This window comes from Panthera onca, chromosome A2, assembly GCF_046562875.1.
Source record: "Panthera onca isolate mPanOnc1 chromosome A2, mPanOnc1 haplotype 2, whole genome shotgun sequence".
Classification (NCBI taxonomy): domain Eukaryota; kingdom Metazoa; phylum Chordata; class Mammalia; order Carnivora; family Felidae; genus Panthera; species Panthera onca.
This window is the reverse complement of record NC_138340.1, coordinates 70234885-70254570: the sequence shown is the minus strand read 5'-3', so window position 1 is coordinate 70254570 and position 19686 is coordinate 70234885. Positions and strand designations below refer to the sequence as shown.

Here is a 19686-nt window from a genome sequence, read left to right as displayed (position 1 = left end):
GTGACGAGAAAGGAGGAAGAGACAAGAGCTCTCCAAATTTAGATCCTTTGGCTCTCAGTCCTGGCTGTGTACCAGACTCACCTGAGAGGAGTGATTCACAACCAAAAGGCATGGGTGTTTTTTAAAGCTACCTGATGGTTCTGGAGAACCATTTTCCTGAGTGCTCAACACAGAGTGTGAGCACTTGGAGAGCTAGGTGCTCCCCCTGGACCTCGTCCTTCCCTGTTTGCAGGGGAGACTTATTGCTGTTTCATTCAAATGGAGAACTTTCCCATAGTAGGTTGGGGTCTGAAAGGCAAGCCAGAGCTATGATCTGCCATGTTATGCCGTCCTAAGGCTGAAAATGAAAAATTATATTAAATAGTATAATATCATAAAAAAGCTTGTTATAGGAAGGTAGAATTGATGGTGACTAATAGATTTTAGGATGACAGACTCAATTTTGGGCAAGAGATGGCTGTGACTCATTGATATGCATCTGGAAGTGATGCTTCAGGGAGTTGGTGGGACATTTCAGGAAGATACCTTGTTTAGGAGGGAAGAGGCGGGACTACTCAGGCTGTCGATATGCTTAGGAAGCAAGCAGCCCACCAGGCTGAGGTTTTAAAAGGGCATGTGCAAAAGATGAAAAGTGAGCTCATCACCCAGGGCATTTGCTCGAGAAGGGGGCTCCTAGGTGGAGGCTTCAGGAGAATCATCTAGAAGAGATTATTAAAGGGATATTCTGAGATCATCTGGAACTAATTTGGGTTTACCCCTCTAATGTCCTGTGAGGTTGGGCTCATTTTTTTCAAAGGGACCATAAGACTGGGAGATCTGCAACTTGACAGTGTGCCTCAGTTTCATGGGGACATTTAATAGCCTCTCACATGATAGCTCAGCAATGAGACAGGGAATTCTGCTCTAAATGGGCCAGGTGGGTGGATCTGTAACTGGTATAAGAGCTGTCCCTATAAATTAAGATTAATAAAATACCAACATGGAAGAAAGCTCTAATGGAGCTCACCATTGGCTCCATCCTCAATACTTTGTCACTGATTTGAGTGACAATATGGAAGGCATACTGTAGCAGTCACACTCACAAGCTGTAGGGAGAGGAGGTCTTGGATCCTTTCTTCCTTCCAACTTCCTCTTTATTATAAGTGAATATATAATTCACATACTGCTTTCTTTTCATCCAGGCACTGAACGCTCTGAGTGGTCAGCATATAGGACAGCTGGTTAGTGTCCTAGAACCCACTTAGTGCTGGGTCTGAATGTTCAGGTAGCCACTCCTCCTGCATGGTGTGCAATTTCAGTCCACACCCCTGCCCCCCACCCCCACATCCCACGCAGCTAGGCCAGGACTCATTTAGCAGGGTGGGTTTCTTTCTTTCTCTTCCTTTGATTTTCTTTTTTTATTTAACTGTAAAATACTTGGGGTTTATTATTTCCTCTTTATTTATTTAATTTTATTTTTAATTTTTTTAAATTTACATCCAAATTAGCATATAGTGCAACAATGCTTTCAGGAGTAGATTCCCTAGTGCCCCTTACCCATTTAGCCCATCCCCCCCCTCCCACAACCCCTCCAGGAACCCCTCAGTTTGTTCTCCATATTTATGAGTCTCTTCTGTTTTGTCCACCTCCCTGTTTTTATATTATTTTTGTTTCCCTTCCCTTATGTTCATCTGTTTTGTCTCTTAAAGTCCTCATATGAGTAAAGTCCTATGATTTTTCTCTTTCTCTGACTGACTCATTTCACTTAGCATAATACCCTCCAGTTCTATCCACGTAGTTGCAAATGGCAAGATTTCATCCTTTTTGATTGCCGAGTAATACTCCACTGTGTGTGTATGTGTGTGTGTGTATGTATATATATATATATATATATATATATGCCACATCTTCTTTATCCATTCATCCATCGATGGACATTTGGGTTCTTTCCATACTTTGGCTATTGTGGAGAGTGCTGCTATAAACATGGGGGTGCATGTGTCCCTTCGAAACAGTACACCTGTATCCCGTGGATAAATGCCTAGTAGTGCAATTGCTGGGTCGTAGGGTAGTTCTAGTTTTAGTTTCTTGAGGAACCTCCATACTGTTTTCCACAGTGGCTGCAGCAGCTTGCATTCCCATTCCTTTGATTTTCTTATTCTAGGCAGCCTGTCAGGCTTTCAGAAGATCTCTGGTTCTAGATTTCAGCATTAAGGTGTGGCAAGAGTCCATTTGATGTTGAGGCCCAGGCCTCATTGTCCACCTGACCTTACTGGGCTGTTATTGGACACTGCCGTGCCCCGTCATCTGCTATGGGGGCACTGTAGACAGGAGGAACAAAATGGGCTGGGTGAGGTTGCACATTCCCAGGTCCCAAGAAAACTTGACTCCCATTCTTCATTTAAATGACAGAAGACTCAAAGGCACAGTGAATGCTTAGAGTGACAGAATGAGGTTCCGGAAGCTCCTGACCGACTAAATAATAGACCAGATTTCAAACATGAAGTTTGATTAGAGCTAACTATTAGATCCTATATTTAGGTCCTGTAGCCCCTACTGTATAGGATGGGAAGATACAACTTACTGAGTGAAAAAACTGGAATGTCGCTATGATTCAGCTGGCTTAAAATATTGGTACTAAGGCTGCAGTAAGTGTACAAATGAGAGTGAATGGACATTCTTCCTGAGGATGGGAAACTGAGATTGTACCAAAACTATACTCGATATGTTCCTGGAGAGGAGAAGACTGCGGAAACCATGAGGATTCTTTCAGACGTTGATGGGGCTGCTTATTGTGTGATGGCCCTGGGAGGTGGGAATAGGACCAATGAGGGCCAGACGTGGACTCTGCCTGAGGAAGAATGCCCCAGAATCGTGAGAGGCGTGCACCTCAGGAGATCCTGCAGTCGTGAGTGGACAGTGTCTGTGGGAGGGGGTGGAAGGGGAAAGCCCGTCCCATGCTGCGGTCAGAGGGGGATGTCCTCCATACTAGGAAGGCACAGAGTTCTTCAAGCTCTTGCAAGATGTGTCAAGGAGATTTCCCAAGGGCACTGGGTGGGCCAAGGATTAAGCTGACCTCTGCTTTGTCCCTCACCCCAGAGTTTCACTTGCCTTTTGGAGTTTTCTCCAAACCTTGTAGGCATGTGTTTAGTTTTTCTAAGGAGTCCTGTTTCTCACAGGTTAATTGAGGGTCTTTGATAATGTTGAATGTATTTCCTGATTTGAACTCCGTAAGGCTTCAAGCATCTGCCATGTGCTTTGCTCTGTGGGAGCAAACAAACGATAATAAAAGGAGTGTAAGAGGAAGGCTAGCTATCAGGATACATACAGCATACAATCGAGGAGAGCAGGCCACCTGTCAAACTAAGACAGTCAGGATTGGACAGGGGACATGCGTTGTACTGGCAGAAACGTAGAAGGAAGGGGGTGGTTTGCTGAGACTTAATATAGCAGGTAATGGAATAGATTGGAATTTTAAATGAAACAGTGTTGACAGGAAATTACTTAAAACTCCAAAGTTTTCATTTGTTAGCAATGCCCTGTTCTTTATTTAACACCAAAAATAAATTAGCAAACCCCACAAACTCCATTTCTAGACCCCCACTCTGAACGCTTATTTTTGTTGTTCCTCCAGATGCTGAGATGATTTTCCATGAGTCAGCTTAAAATTATTTTTTAATATTTATTTAGTTTTGAGAGAGAGAGAGCACAAGTGGAGGAGGGTCAGAGAGAGAGGGAGACACAGAATTGAAAGCAGGCTCCAGGCTGTCAGCACAGAGCCCAGTGCGGGGCTCAAACTCACGAATCATGAGATCATGACCTGAGCTGAAGTCGGAAGCTTAATTGACTGAGCCAGCCAAGTGCCCCACCATGAATCATTTTCAGTATATATTACCATTTTACACCACATGAAAGAGTTAACATATGAATATCTGGCCTGTTTTCTTTACTACAAAGATTTTGTGAGTTGATTAATGTTGAACATTCCCTGCCCCGGTATGTTATCCTTTTCTGCCCTTGAGATTTATGTGACTCAACAGCAAAGAGAAAATATGTCCAGTGGCCAGACCCCTTCCCTCCTGGGCAGTGCCGAGCATGACATGTGCTTACTTCTTAGACTCTTGAAACTCCCAGAGGAGCCATTCTGTTCTATTTGCATTTAATCGCTACTATGACACATTTCTAACTTTTGGCAGATGCGTTTCCAGACATATGCTTCCTTTTACATTATGTATCCTCAGGACCTCACTACCAATCCTTTACTGGAGGACGGGCTAGACAGTCTCCTTTTATCTCTGCAATGTACTTAATAACAAATTAACATCTATGTCTCTGATCTCATGAGAAATGTATGTTTGGCTCATGGATACATTGAAGAAGGCCTGGCTGACAGGAAGCTCGGCCAGGGACCCACTGCAGCTGGTGGACGTGCTGTTTCCACACCTCTGTGTCAGCAGTGCGTGTCTCCGAGTCTAAGTTTGAAAGGTAGATATGTTGAGGAGTGAATTCAGTTAAAAGTCCCATTTGTTCTTTTCTATTGCAAGTCTGAGGGGAGGCACACAGAGTGGAACAAGAAGGAAGATTCTCTTGTCTCTGTCCGGACTTCCTCTGTGGCCCGCACAGTGAAGGTAATGAGCATAGTTAGTCTTGAGCGGGCTTTTGGAACACCAGTGCCATTTGAGACTTAGGCACTAGACCTGATGTGTCAGACGATGGCTTATTTAGTATGCTGGACAGGCTGCTAGTGTTTCCTACTTTTTTATTCAGCTCAGCGTTACATTTAACATTCCTTTTGTAATCACAGCCATTTGCAATGCCAATAGGTGTGTTCTTGGGGCCCTACTTTACCAGCAGGTCCACTGGGAAAAAAAAAAAGTAGCAGAGAGAAATGGGTAAGAGTGTCACCCCATGGGTAATTGCGTGCTCCTTCAAGAGTCTGGCACTCGCTGGTATCCACACTGGGAGCCAGTCCAGGACTGCAGAATGAGCAAGAGTATGTTTGGACTGAATGGGTCTTCAGCTAAGCAAGGAAGCATAAAGGATGCTCTGTTTTGAGCAAAGAAAGCAGATAATTAGTTGACCATACATATTTGCTGCTAGTGTTCCAAATTTGGATCCTGAAAAGTAAGAGCACTTAGACGTTGAATCTTGATAACAGAGAGTAATTTGAATTAGGAACTCAAAATCATTATGCTTCTGCCTTCATTCTTGGGCTGAGGGGAGTGTGTGTGTGTGTGTGTGTGTGTGTGTGTGTGTGTGTAGAATTTGAGACAAAAGGCTTGTAGGGGTTCTTGTCTTACATGTTTTCTCTAACCTGGGAAATAGGACACTGCAGGGCTTAGGTTTCAAAGTAGCAAACGCTTGCTCATAAGTACAGCTCTGGAGGGCAAGCATTTTATCAAATTCAGCTCTTGAAAGTCGATCATTCACCAAATGTTTATCCCTATACCTACCTTCCTTCTTTATACCAAGTTCGTGTTTACCTGAGTTTAGCTGAGTCTGCCTTCAGCTCTGACTGTGCCTGAGGCAGCTCTGGTTATCTCATTAGGGGTAAAACCTGGAGAGAGATACACAGGAAATTTCATGGCGGCAAAGGCAGCAGAGCCATGGAGAGCAAGTATTCTGAGCCGGGAAGAGAACAGTCTCATTTCTCCCAATCCACAAACATCTGCCATCTCTGTTCTCTACCGCTCGTCAGCCACCTCCTCCCTTCATGGGGTGCTTATAAGCAGGCAGGTGAGCAGGGGCCATTCCTGCTGGAGGGGGCCTTTCTGAGAGTTGCATCTTCCAGAATTGGATCGTTGCAGGGCAACTTTTAGTAGAGTTGGGAGCAAAAATGCAATAGCCATTTGACCAGTATCACCCAGGCAGAAGTCACGGGGGGCCTGAAAGGACCTCAGCCCAGCACCACTGCCAGCAGGAAGTGACCTTCTGGTTGGACCTGATGCTGCCCACGACCTACCAGGAGGGTAAAGAAGCTGATACAGACACAACACAACTTGAGCTTGTCCACTTTTGGGGCTTACACAACAGAGCTTTGAGGAAACAGCCTTCGTGGTGCAGCCTAGTACACACACGTCTGTAAGGGTATATATGTGGTCAAAAGAGAAGTTTCGCAAAACACTTCTTACGTGTCATGTCTTAGGATTTCTTTAAAATCGATCTTTGCCTCTGTAAAATGGATATCACAACCTAATAACCTGATTTCACAATCCATTAGTCGGTCACAGTAGCTAAACAATACTGTTCTGATGTATAATTTATTACAGCAGCATGGAGAGCCCTTTCCAAACGAACATCATACTTTTACCTAATCTCACATCTTACTGTATTATTTCTATCTGTAATGATTAAACTATCTGCTAATTGTGGAGAGTTATTGACACAGAGTGGTACAGGCATTTGGGGGAATCAATATGCTGTCCCTAGTTAAAGCATACTAAAGAGTGGTCACTGAATTTCCATCTGTCGCCTCTGCCCCAGGGACTTCCTGCTATTTACCCAGGGATTCTGTGCTGGTCTCTGTTTCTGTGGTCTTGATGAGTTTCCCTCTTTTCCCTGTCACTTCCTTGGGGCTTGGTTTGCCCTTTGGGAATGGCTCCTGTCACGTTAAACTTGCCCTTCACCTCCTACATTTTCTCAACCTCTTTTGCTTTCTTAGGCATCTCTTCACTGCTCTGCTTCTCTCTGCCTCTTCAGCTGGTTCGTTCACATGAGCTACATGATTGTGGACTCACTGTTAGTACAGTCACCACACATCATCACTGGGATGGCTCGGCCCATAGCAGCTTGTAAAAGCAGGGCCCAGGAAGAATGGGCAAACCAAGTAAGGATAAAGAAGTTACCCTTCGGTAATGGAAGACTCCATATTACCTACGAGGCAGTGTCTGTGCTAAACACTTTCCTGGAATGCTGGTCAAGTCCATTCTTGGCTTTAGCAGATAGTGCCCTGGACTTAAAAGACACACAATATCCCTAATGCCTTGTTTCCAGAGATTATTTCAAACATGAGGCTAATAATACTTACCTTGTATATAGAAGCTTTGGGTATTATGACAGTGGTAAAGCACCTCGAAGTTCTCATAACCTGTGACCTTTGTCCTTACTTGTCTTAGTATTCTGTTGCTACATAATAAATTACTACAAACTTATTACAGTAAAACCTTGGATTGCAAGTAACTCGTCCTGCAGGTGTTCTGCAAGACAAGCAAACATTCCTAACAGATCTTAACTTGATAAACAAGTGATATCTTGCAATATAAGTTGTACATGATGCTGAATGTCACGTGATCACAACTGAGCCAGTGGTTCTTGAAATTTGCTTTGATTATACAAGTGCTTTGGATTACAAGTAGGTTTCCGGAATGAAGTATGCTCACAAACCAAGGTTTTACTGTATATTTCTTTTCTTACAGTTTTTATAGATCACAAGTCTGGCCATAGCATCTATGAGTCCTTTGCTCTGGGTCCCACAAAACTGAAATCAGGAAGTTGGCTGGGTTGTGTCCTCATCTGTAGCTTGGGGTTCTGCAAGTTTGTGTAGGTTGGTGGAGTTCAGTTCCCTGTGCTTGTCAGACTGAGGTGCCAGTTTCCTCATTGACCGGTTGGTGGTTGCAGTCAGCTCCTGGAGACCACCCTCAGTCCGAGCCATGTGTCCCTCTGACAACACAGTAGCTACTTCTTGAAGCTAGCAGGAGAGCCTTAAATAACATACAACCTTACATAATATTCTCTAATCATGGGGGTGGCCATTTCATCATATTCGTAAGACCCTCCGCACTCTAGGGGAGGGGATCGTGCACACCACATACACAAAGGGGTGAGAATCTTGGGGCCATCTTTGAAACCTGCCTATCACATTATCACATTGATCATGAATCCAACATAATTGCTGAGGATTCTCTTTACAGATGCATGATAGAAAGGAGTTTCATCTCTTTTCATTTACAATTAATTGTTTGGACTCCACCTACCCTAAAAGCAAGAAGTCCTTTTTCTCCCTTGAATGCTCCCCTCTTTCTCCACACAGATGCGCGTGCACGCACGCGCACACACACACACACACACATGCACATGAGCACACACATACTGGTTACCCAGGACCATTGAGATTCTTGAGGAGGAGGGCACCACGGGGTCACTGTGGATGATGCTGTGCATCACATTAGCAGAGGGTGCTGTTTGGGCAGTGCTGGGTCCTTGCTGGTCCAGCCCTGGCCCAGATTCCCTGCCCCACCCCCAACCCCCGTAACAGGGCCATTCATCTCCTCTCACGCTCGATGCTTAACCACTCTTCTCCACAATGCAACCACAGTCCCTGTGCAACTGGGACTAGAGGCGCAGCAGGTCCAGCCACCCCAGAGCCACACTCCTCCACCGCTGAGGCCCTTGTGCTGGCCCAGGTCATTGCCAGGCTGCATTTCTGTGTGGTCTCTGCTCAGATGTCACCTTCTCAGTGAGTCATCCCTGAACTCCTTGTTTAAACTTGTGTTATTATCTACTGCCCCCTCTCCCTTGCTCTCAGCCTACCAGCTCTTACTTTATTTTTCACCATAGTGGGACTTACTGCCATCCAACACAGTTCATGTGTTTTTTTTAATTTATTGTTCGCCTCCCTTTTCTAGAAAGAAAGCTCCTCCTCGGCAGGGACTTCTGTCTGGCTTTTCATTGTTCCATCCCTCGCGCCCCATCCCAGGATCCAGTGCAAAGCTCAGCTCCTTAGTAGCACCTTGGTGTGGATTTTTAATGGATGCATAGATTATAAGAACCCACGGCATTTTTAAAATTTATTTTTGTTTAATTTTCTAAATATTTATTTATTTTTGAGAGAGAGAGAGAAAGACAGAGCGTGAGTGGGGGAGGGGCAGAGAGAGAGGGAGACACAGAATTGGAAGCAGGCTCCAGGCTCTGAGCTGTCAGCACAGAGCCCGACACAGGGCTCAAACCCACGAACTGTCAGATCATGACCTGAGCCAAAGTCGGACGCTTAACCGACAGAGCCAACCACGCACCCCTAAATTTTTTTTTTAATTTAAGTATAATTCATATACAGTGTCACATTAGCTTCAGATGTACAATATGATGATTCAGCAATTCTATACATTACTCAGCGCTCATAAGAATAAGTGCACTCTTAATCTCCTTCACCTATTTCACCCTGCCCACCTACCTCCCCTCTGGGAACCACCAGTTTATTGTTTGTATTTAAGAGCCTGTGGATTTATTTGCCTCTTTTTTCCTTTGTTCGACCAGCAGCATTTTTAGACACACACTTCAGTGTTCTACTATGTGTTGATTGATTAAGGCAAGTTAAACAGATAACCTTATGTCACCGATGGACGGAAGCATCTCATGGAAATCACAACAAGTTCTACCTAGTACGTAGAAGTCTGTGTTTGTGGATTATGGGAGGACTGGATGTGAAAACATCTGTATCATCTGGAGAACGTGGTACTGGTGGTGGAGGTGACTGGACAGGAGTCTCTCAGATAAGTTTTGTCCTTGAAGTGATAGATGTAGCAGCAGTTGGGTGCTGGGTATTTAAAAAGATAGACACAACAGGGCTCCTAGGTAGCTCACTCAGTTAAGTGTCCGACTCTGGGTTTTGGCTCAGGTCATGATCTCTCCATTCAGGAGTCTGAGCCCTGCATCGGGCTCTGTGCTGATGGCATGGAGCCTACTTGGGATTCTCTGTTGCCTTCTCTCTCTGCCCCTCCCCTGCTCACAGTATCTCTCTCTCTCTCTTTCAGAAATAAACATTTCAAAAATAATAATAATAAAATAAAAACATGGACTCAAGCCCTGGGAGCCAACCAAGGAGAAACGGCATAGGAACTCAGGTCTGCTGAGTTTCACTATAACTCCTAACTCTCCGTCTTAACTAATCTTTGCTAATATTTCCCAGGGAGCTATTTTCTACACAATTATTCATAAAGCAAACCAAGTTGTACCAGAATTATCTACAGATTCAGCGTCTAAGATCCTGGATCAAATTGTGTATTTCTCCCGGCTATTTTTTAAAAGAAGAAAGTCGGCAGGAACCTAGATGACAAATATATGATCATTCAACATTACTGAGAAACAGTCCACCTTCTCCCTTTTCCCCACCTACTGCCACATGGACTCAAGTCACTGCAGTGACAGTTTCTCTGTAAATACCAAGGTGCAGAATCAAGGGGCTTCAGCTTTCATAGTCGTCTCTCTTTTCCAAAAAAAGGGGGTGGCAGGCATCTTAAAGGAAGCTGGGTTGACTCCTTGGAGCCTGCACTGAGTCCTAAGGGCCTTGACTGGGCAGCTCTTCTAGGGGAGGAATAGCTCCTGACCCACACCCACACCCCGCAGGGCCCCAAGCCTCAGGCACCGTGGAGGGGAGGGGGCAGCGAGACAAGGACAGCCCTGTCAGCAGAGTGTATAAGGATGCAGCACTATAAAGGGATCCTGCCCTCCCACCCCTTTCACTGGGAAACTACAAAAACTCAGATATGGGGAAACTGAGGCTTGCAGAGGTCCAGTGACTTGCCAGAGTCCCATGGCCATTAAGTGGCAAGACCGGAACTAAATTTGCTAATCTGTCTGACTTCATAAGCTCTGCTTTGAACCTCAGGGGACTTGCCAGTGCCATGCACCCAGCTTTGGACCATCATCAGGGATCGAGCGCTGAGCAGGGTCTACAGCATGTGGACACGGGTCTCTTGTTGAACTTCCTTCCTATTGCAGCGCTGGCGTGACTCATGCTGGCCTTGGTTCACAGTCCCCACCAGAAGGGAACCATTGTGATTCAGCATCTGGAGATGGGTAGTGAACCCGGCGCTTTGAATCACACTGACCTGCACTGGCCAGCTCCATCTCTGCACGTTCTGTTTGGGCCACCAGACAGCCCTCAGTTCTGGTTGGTGACATGCAGCGGTGGCGTTTCTGCCCGTTGCCCTGAGTCGGCCTGGACCTCATGAATGGTTCGGCCTTCCTTCCGACCCAGGACACTGACCGGCCTCTGCCCCCTCTCTCCTACAGATGCCGCCCTTACGAGGACTGCTGTGGCTCCAGGTGCTGTGTGCGGGCCCTCTCCATACAGAGGCTGTGGTATTTTTGGTAGGTCGCAACCCCTCCTGGTCTCGAATGCCTTGGTCTACCACCCACCCCCCAACGGCTCTGCCAGCCTCAGTATTGTCACGTCACCTTCACCTGAGGTCTTGGTCTCGGGGACAGCCTCTGTCAAGCACACAGGTATGTTCAGGTTGCCTCAGTTTGCAGAAAGCTTGTTCCCGTTTTCACAGAGGGTGGCTGGAAAGAAGAGTTCGTCTTTGGGAGGTAGGCTGGAGGACTGTTCTCCAGAAGCTGCTGTGCCAGTTTCTGAGATGGAGCTGAGGATGACTGTCCGAAAGATTCAGAATTAGCCGACTTGTGATCAAGTCTGTGCTGCCTAGAAGTCATTCCCACTCATGGTGTCAGCTTAGTAGATAACTTTCAGGACAGACAGCCTGCATCTTTGTCCCTCTTCCAGCTCTCCTGGGGGAAGTCTGTAAAATTCTACCTTGAGAGGGGATGAGGGAGTGACGCTGACGGAGCATCCTGGAAGGGGAGAGGTGCAGTTTCCATTAATAACAGGATTCCCCAGGGGATTGCCCTCTTTAAAGGGTGCCTGCTCAGGGGTGTGTCTAAAAACGTATTTGAGTCTATAGTTGAGAGACACTGCTTCACATCTCAGGGACGGCAGGGTGTGAGTGGGAGGGGATGTGCCTAAAACCAAAAGAACATTTCCTGCACCCACACGCCCTCTCCTCTGCTCCACTGCAATGGTAGTGTCATCCAGGCAAGCTCCACAAAGGGTTAAGCCTTAAGCTTCTCTATGACTTTTAGATTCTGACATCACTGACTTCCAAAGACATTAAGACTTTTACTAATAAGCATGTTACAGCAGCCACTTGAAATTTTTTGTGAGGTTTTGTCTTTCCCTTCTGACAACTGTTCCCAAGTTTGATTAGGGAAAATGCCAGTAAGTGGCATTCCACATGTCACATTGTCTTTGATAGGAGAGCCTGCTTCCATATCACCATCACCACCTCCTTGATGGGGCATTGGCCATTTGGGGGCTCGACTCACCTGTCACATCGGGCCCTGGCCCGGCCCCCCTTAGGGTTGGCTTGGACATCCCCTGTCTTGATGTCACTACCTCTGGCAAGCCCTCCTGAACCAAGTGCCATGTTGGTGCCTAAAACTCTATAATAGAAGGTATTAGCCTAAGATCTTCTGAATGTAAACATCTCTGAGTACACTTCAAGTGAAGTGGGCCAGTACCAAAGTAGGGACCAGGAGGACCAGGATAGGTGGTATTTCAGAGCTTTGCCTAGCTTCATGCATGCTTTCCCTCAGAACTTTCCTCCATGGGGCCTTGTGGTAGAAGGAGACAGGACTGTCCGGGGCAAGAGTCCTGAAATGCTTAGGAAGTTATGCCAGGTTAGCCTGAAGCACCAGATGTTCCTAAAAATGAAATGTTCCTAAAAATGAAAAAAACTTGTCAAGGTTTAGGTATCAGGTGATTTAAAAAAATTTTTTTTTATGTTTATTCATTTTTGAGAGACAGAGACAGAATGAGAGTGGAGGAGGGGCAGAGAGAGGGAGACAGGATCTGAAGCTCCAAGCTGTCAGCACAGAGCCCAATGTGGGGCTTGAACCCACAAACTGTGAGATCATGACCTGAAGCCGAAGTCAGACACTCAACCAACTGAGCCACTCAGGCGCCCATCAGGTGATTTTTTTTTAAAAATTGAGAGTGCAGGAGAAACATAAGGGCCTAGAAGCTAGAGCATCTTCTGTTGGCTTTCCCAGGAAACTTTACCTGAGTCAGCAGTCAGGTGCCTTTTAGAGGCCAGCCAGGGTCACTTATCAGAGTTGGGACACGTTGGTAAGACAGCATGCAGTGAGTGAGCGGAATCCCTGCACAGAGACATCTTATGAGTGCCATCAAACAGGGAGTGCCAGATGACAGAAGAGGAGATTCTGACAACAGGTTCTAAAGTGGGGGTACATCCAGAGAACAGCTGGAGATGTGAGTCTGAGGTGCCCCAGCTGAAGTCAAAGGATGCTTGGGTCTGGCTCCTATGCATTCCTTCTCTCAGTAAACATGAAGGGTCTCGTACACACCAGGGTCCCATGGAGAGGCACTTAGGGTAGCCAGGCTCCTAAAAGAAGCAGGTGTCTAAATAGGTAATTCTATGTGGAGGGTTTTAAACTGGTGTTCTGGAAACACAGGATGGAGCCTCTGATCCCAGAAAAGTTGGGAAAAGCTGCAAAGCTTCTGACTGGGTGTCAGAGAGGGTGTTCTGTTCAAAGGGACCAGCATGTTGATGGGACAAGGAGGTAAGAAGAACCAACATGGTGAGAGAGTGGCAGGAGAGTCATGTGGGAGGCAGGTGTTTGTGGGGGAAGCATAGGGGATAGGAATATGGAGCTGGACATAGAAGGAAGGAAGGGCTACTCTCCAACCTTGGTCCCACCTCGTTTTTAAGGACTTCTGTCTCCTTACCATAGAACAAAGGTTTTGGAGGAGAATGCTTCCAAAAGTCCCCCCGGTTCTAAAATCTTGAGTAATCTTTGACCAACACAGTCTGAATGAAATCTTCATAGTTTGAAGAACTAGACCAGTAGCACCCTTGAGTAGAGCTGGAAAGTACACTATGAAGGAGTAAAAACCAGCAGGGTTATTGTGTGCGTGAGCCCTGCCGCTGGGGGCTCCCACCCACCTGGGTCTGCATCATGGTTCACCTGATGCCTGGGACGTGCATCCAGGGAGAGAGCTGCTGCGCTGAGTGCTGGGGGGAGGGCAAGAAGGGATTGAAAAAACACATTGAACTGAAGAAACCAGATTACTTTGGATAATGGAAAAGGCATGAACTTCCTCTCTTAATCCCTGTAAAGCTTCCAAAACCCGCTCAGCAATGAAAGGGAACATCTAGAGCACAGTCAAGCTTTAGTGCTTCAAAGAACAGCTTTTCTTACTATACTCCTCTTTTTCCCCTTCCTCTCTTTCCTTGTTCTATAAGCTCATTTTCCTGACCCCTTGTCAGTTTCTCTCTTAAAATAAGTTCTCTCAGACCAATATTTCAATGAGGAATGAATCTGATGATTGATACCTAAGCTGGTAGTCAGTCTCCTACCTTTTGACTTGTTCTGTCCCTGCCTGGTATTTACTTGGTCTCTGTTAGTCTAAGGTGCAATATCAGATGAGGTGCCTCAGTATCATTCATATCTGGCTAGGAGAAGAATAATTCCATGTGATAGTGGAACCAACACTGTGGCCTGTCCCATGGAAGACACCCCTATCTCAGATTTCTTGTGCATTTTCCAAAACCAGGGAGCCCATCTCTTGGGAGTGAGTGGTAGCACTGTTTGAAAAGCACTATATATCCTGTACATAAACCCTTACGCACAGTCAGTCTCTCTGTGCTCAGATACTTACAGTTCAGCCCACTGTTGAATGTAAGATCACCACTGAGTCCACCCCAGGGAAATTAGTCTTAAGAGCCGAAACAGTTCCCTTTGTGATTCCAGCATCTCGGTGCCGAGATGCCAGGCCCCTGCACAGTGGGATTCTTTGGTATCCCAAGACAGCAGCCCCCTCGGCCTCTCCCCCGTCTGCGGCCCACAGCCATCCTCTGGGGCCTCTTGCTGACCCTTCTTCACGCTGGCACACATGTGCTGTTCTTTCCACCCAGAATGTGCCTTCCCTCCCCTTCAACTGGCCTCTTTCTTTCCATCCTTCAGAACTAAGCTCAGATACTGCTTTGAAGGAAAAGAAGTTTTTTAGGTCGCCTCACTATAACACGTACCCTTGTTTAAAACCTCTTGTTGCACTGAATTGTACACGTAAAAATGGTGAAAATGGTCACTTTTACATTGTGTATATTTAACTGTATACACACATGTGCACTTGCACGCGCGCACACACACACACACACACACACACGCACTTATGACGGCACCTTTGGTTTTCCTTCTTAGCACTTACCAGAGTTGTAAATCAGTGATTTTGTAAATTTGTTGTTTGCCGTCCCCCTCCTCTATCACAATTCAGGTATAGCGGGTGGGAAGGGACTTTACCTTAGTTTCTATAATGTGCAACATGGTTCTAGGACCAGAGCAGGTGCTTCAACATTATTAGAGTGAATAATGAACTAGAAGACAGGTCCGAGAGCCACAATTTCAGCCCTTTCCCAAATCATTTCCTGACTGACTGATGGACTTACACTTAACATCGTATTCATATTCTTAAAGACTTTATCGCCTCCTTTTTTCTTAAATTTCGTTTTTGTGTGGTCACATGCCTTTGACCACAACGCAGCGGGCTCTCCTGCTCATTCATCTTTCACAAGGCAGTAGGCTGCCCACACAGTGTGGGCATATTGAGTGAGGTTCTGGAAGGTTCCACGAGTCCCATCACAGTTTCCCAGCCGTGTCTGTGCAGGACAGACAACTTGGCCCTTCTCAGAATGACTTCCCATGTTTCTAGAAATACAAGGTATAGTGCAAATGTGAGGTGGGAAGAACCATTTATCCATTTCTCAGTCATTTATTGAATGCCAGTGATGTGACAATATCAAAGAATTTTCAGATGAATTAGACAAAGGTCCTGTCCTTAAAGCAGTCAGCTCTACTCTTCATTAGACTTTAAGGTCACATAGGAGGTCAGCCATACTTAGAACATAGAGATTTTATATCTGCGGCTCTTTTATGGAGTATGAGTACTTTCTCTAGTCCTGTAGTTTTTCTATAATTAAGGTGTGCTCTCGGAAGGTCACCATGTAAAATTTCTTTCTGAATATTCACGTAATAATGGAGAGAAAATGGCTAGAAAGGGTAAATGTTCTTATCCGTGTTGCTTTCCCAGTGAAGAATGGAAAATGGGGGACATGGGCAGCGAGGCAAAAGCTGGGTCAGCCATGGCATTCAAGCAAGGTTGAGAAAGCATCTCCTGTTTTGACTAAAATTGAATTGAGGTCAGAGCCATGGACAGGAAAGAGATGGCACCAACCCTTGGAAGGCAGCTAAGCATTTGGAGCTATTGGGGACAGAAAGCTCACTGAGAGACCTTCTCAGTGTGAGTGGGCTGCATTCAGGGGCATCCCAGAAGTCTGCAGGCCAGTGGTCTCCCTGGTGTCACCCACCCAAGAAGGTCCTGGGGGAAAAGTCAGAGGAAGGCCAGCCTGAGGAGCCGGGCACGGAGCCCCGCCTTCTGACCCTAGCACGTGGGAGTCAGTGCCCACGGATCTCTGAGTCCATGGGCCCAGGCCAGCCACTGTGTGCCCTGAGCCCCACTATTGTGCCCGCTGCTGAGCCCCACCTCGCTGCTGCACCCTGAGCCCCGGCTCCCTGCTGTGGCCTGAACCCCGGCTCCCTGCTGCGCCCTGAGCCCCGGCTCCCTGCTGCGCCCTGGACCCCAGCTCCCCGCTGCACCCTGAGCCCCGCCGCTGCACCTGAACCCCAGCTCCCCGCTGCACCCTGAGCCCCACTGCTGTGCCCTGAACCCTAGCTCCCTGCTGCGCCCTGAGCCCCGCTGCTAAGCCCTGAACCCCAGCTCTGCGGCTGCGCCCTGAGCCCCAGCTCACCGCTGTGCTCTCGCTCAGGTTCCTTTTGATGATGGGCGTGCTCTTCTGCTGCGGAGCTGGCTTCTTCATCCGGAGGCGCATGTATCCCCCACCGCTGATCGAGGAGCCCGCCTTCAACGTGTCCTACACCAGGCAGCCCCCCAACGCCACTCCAGGTCAGCCCACCCCTCGTCCTTGTCTCTGCTCTGTGCACTTTATGTGTCCTCTGCAAGCATTTGTGAAAGTCACTGCTATGGAATATGCTAGAAGAGAAAATTCAGGCCGTGTTTATTCATTTAGTTCTGATGATCACCCTCACTGTGCATTTGTGTCAATATAAAGTGCAGCGTCTATTGGGCTATATGTCTGTTACCTCATATTCTTACCTAATTAGTGGTGCACCTTTTATGCATGTTTTTGCAGTTCCTATAACCATATTGTTTGCTCTCTGTCATCACCCTTAAAAATTATTTCGTGTATACGTTTCTATACAAGCAGTAGGGTCCCTGCCATCATAATGCATCGGGACTAAATATTAATTATGCTACTAAATGGTGATTTGCTTATTCTGTCATTGCTGACCATTTGTTTTCTCTTGGTTTGCTTTTTATTCATTCATTCAACAAGTATTTATTATGCATTCACTTGTATTCTGAGTACTTATAAATAGAGCACATTTTTGCACAAGTTACATTTGGCCTAATTAGGGAACATTACCCAAAGTGATGCCACAGACTCAAAAAAAATTAGTGGTTTCTTAATTCTTACAAAACTGCTTTCCCTATCTAAAATTCTCAGGTACTATGGAGGGTGATTTCAGGCCTCCCTTGGGACACAGGCTGGTTCCCTATTGTTCACATTATATGTGAGATGTTTTCCTTCCCTTTGAGGGCACCTTCTGAGAAGGAAGGGATAGCAGGGTGTCTGGGCATTGCTCAGTAGAGCTCCTGTCTTTCGGCCACTATGTGCTGAGGTGAGGCGACGGGCGTCCTTCCTGTGTTTGCTGCCTTGCTGGACACAGTCTCCACCTAGGCAGTGGAAGGCGGGGGCTCTCTCTTTTCATTGCACACGCCAGGTAGGCACAATTCTAGGAGCAGTTCTTGCCTTGGTTTTTATGAAGTTTCAGTCATGCAGGATGAATATGTCCTAGAGATGTACTCTACAGTGTAGAGCTTATGGTTAACAGCCCTGTATTGTCCACTTCAAACTTTATGAAGACGGTAGCTCTTACATTAAGGGTTCTTAGCACCATAATAACAGTAATAAATTTGGAGGTATGAATAGATTTATGGCATATATAGTGGTGCCGACTTCACAGTGTGTATTTATCTCCAAACTCACCAAGTTGTATCCATTAAATAGGTCCAGCTTTCTGTATATCAATCATAAATTAAAAAAAAAAAAAAGCATTGGGGGGATTGAGTGTAAGTTTTCTCACTCCTGTTCTCCTGAGAACATGCTGTTCTCAAGATGCAAGGGGAGTGGAGACATTTATTTTTTAGGTCTTTTACAGTTTTCTTCCACCAGATACTTCCCAGTTTTTTTTTTTTTAATGTTTATTTATTATTTTTGAAAGAGAGACAGAATGAGAGCAGGGAGGGGCAGAAAGAGGGAGACACAGAATCTGAAGCAGGCTCTAGGCTCTGAGCTGTCAGCACTGAGCCTGATATGGGGCTTGAACTCACAAACGGTGAGATCATGACCTGAGCCAAAGTCAGACACTTAACCGACTGAGCCAGCCGCCCCTCCCCAGTTTTTTTTTTTTTTTGAGGAATCACCTTTATTATTTTTTTAACATTACTGAAAGATCTGAATATGTATTTTCCGTAACAGTTCAGAGGCTGCTCTGCGTTAAAAGCTTTCAACCAGGGTTAATACCACTTTTCACGTGTAAGTGGATTTTTATTCTTTCATATTCCAGCATCAGGTGAAGTGCAAATTTTCAGTTAAAGTTGGGGGGGGTGCAAAATCAGATTTCATCTGGATTAGTCTGAGCCCATCTCCCCCCCCTCCCCCCAAGAAAGAAACAGATCAGAGAAATTGGGTCAAAGGCTTCTAAATTTCTTTTTTTTCTGTCGTCACTTCCTGCTTTTCTCTCCCGGGTGCTTTGCCAAGTGCATTAACAGCATTGACTGTGCTGAATTTTAATCCCTTCTGTATACTTTGGGCCCCCCAGTGAGCCCATGCTTCAGTATGATTCACATCTCAGGCACCAGGCAGTCTCATGTCTGCCAGCTGAGGGAACTGGTCAGCCTGCGGTCGGGATTCAGAGTGGCCACGCTTGGAGCCCGGAGCCCCAGCCTGCCGGAACTGCTCACTCAGTCCATACATACTGCATAGCTGCTGAGGTACAGCAGGTGCACGGGACACTGCAGTGCGGCCTGGGTTCCAGCCCTCACCCACTTGTGTGTTGCACAGTTTGCACAACTGTGTGTGAAAGCCTGCGCAGTTGCACAAATGGTCACCAACCATGGTGAGAGCTATGGAGGAAAACTTCAGGATGCAGGGAAGCCATGTGTGTGAGAGACTCAGTCTGGTATATGGGTGGATGGGACTGAAGAGTATGAATGAATGTTTAAGTGGCAGTGAGTGGGGAAGGAGTGAGTGGGGAAGGGACCAAGAAGAGAGGCCCTGTGGTCTTCCTTTCCTGCCAGCCTTTACTATGCCCGCCAAGTCTCTGGAGCTGCAGAGCTCCAAACAGCTGCTGTCCATCCTGTGGCCACAGCACCAACTGCAGGACACTAGAAGATGGCATAAATGTAGGGCAGGAGAGTCCCAAGTAAAAAATATCAAGTCCCTTTGTAGACAGTGGAGAAAGACCAGAATTGCCAGTGAGCAGCTGTTCAGGGCAAAGCCCAGCCTCTCAAACATCTCGGGCACTGTGGTTTGACCCCATTCTACCTTGTAGTTGGAGGCATTTGGAGAAATGGGAGGCATTCATTTTCTTCCAAGGCCTGCCATGATGTAGTTACCATTGGAGCTGATGAAAGGGCCCATTCACCACCTGCTGGGAGACATTGATTTGGGTGCCCCCACCCCTCTAGAGTGAGTCGTCACCCTCTTTCTTCCATTTGTACATTTCATGCAGACCCATAGCAGTATGAAATAGCCAATCCCCAGATATACC

At 46.5% G+C, this 19686-nt stretch overlaps 1 protein-coding gene across 1 annotated transcript in view; it reads left to right on the top strand.

The window, feature by feature from the left end:
• The window catches only part of VOPP1 (VOPP1 WW domain binding protein), a 110729-nt gene that overhangs the window by 67849 nt on the left and 23194 nt on the right, over window positions 1-19686 (top strand). The window contains exons 3-4 of the mRNA XM_078442595.2: window positions 10990-11067; window positions 16599-16735. Coding sequence (XP_078298721.1) covers window positions 10990-11067; window positions 16599-16735 — 215 coding nt within the window. The remainder of the gene's footprint in view (window positions 1-10989; window positions 11068-16598; window positions 16736-19686) is intronic.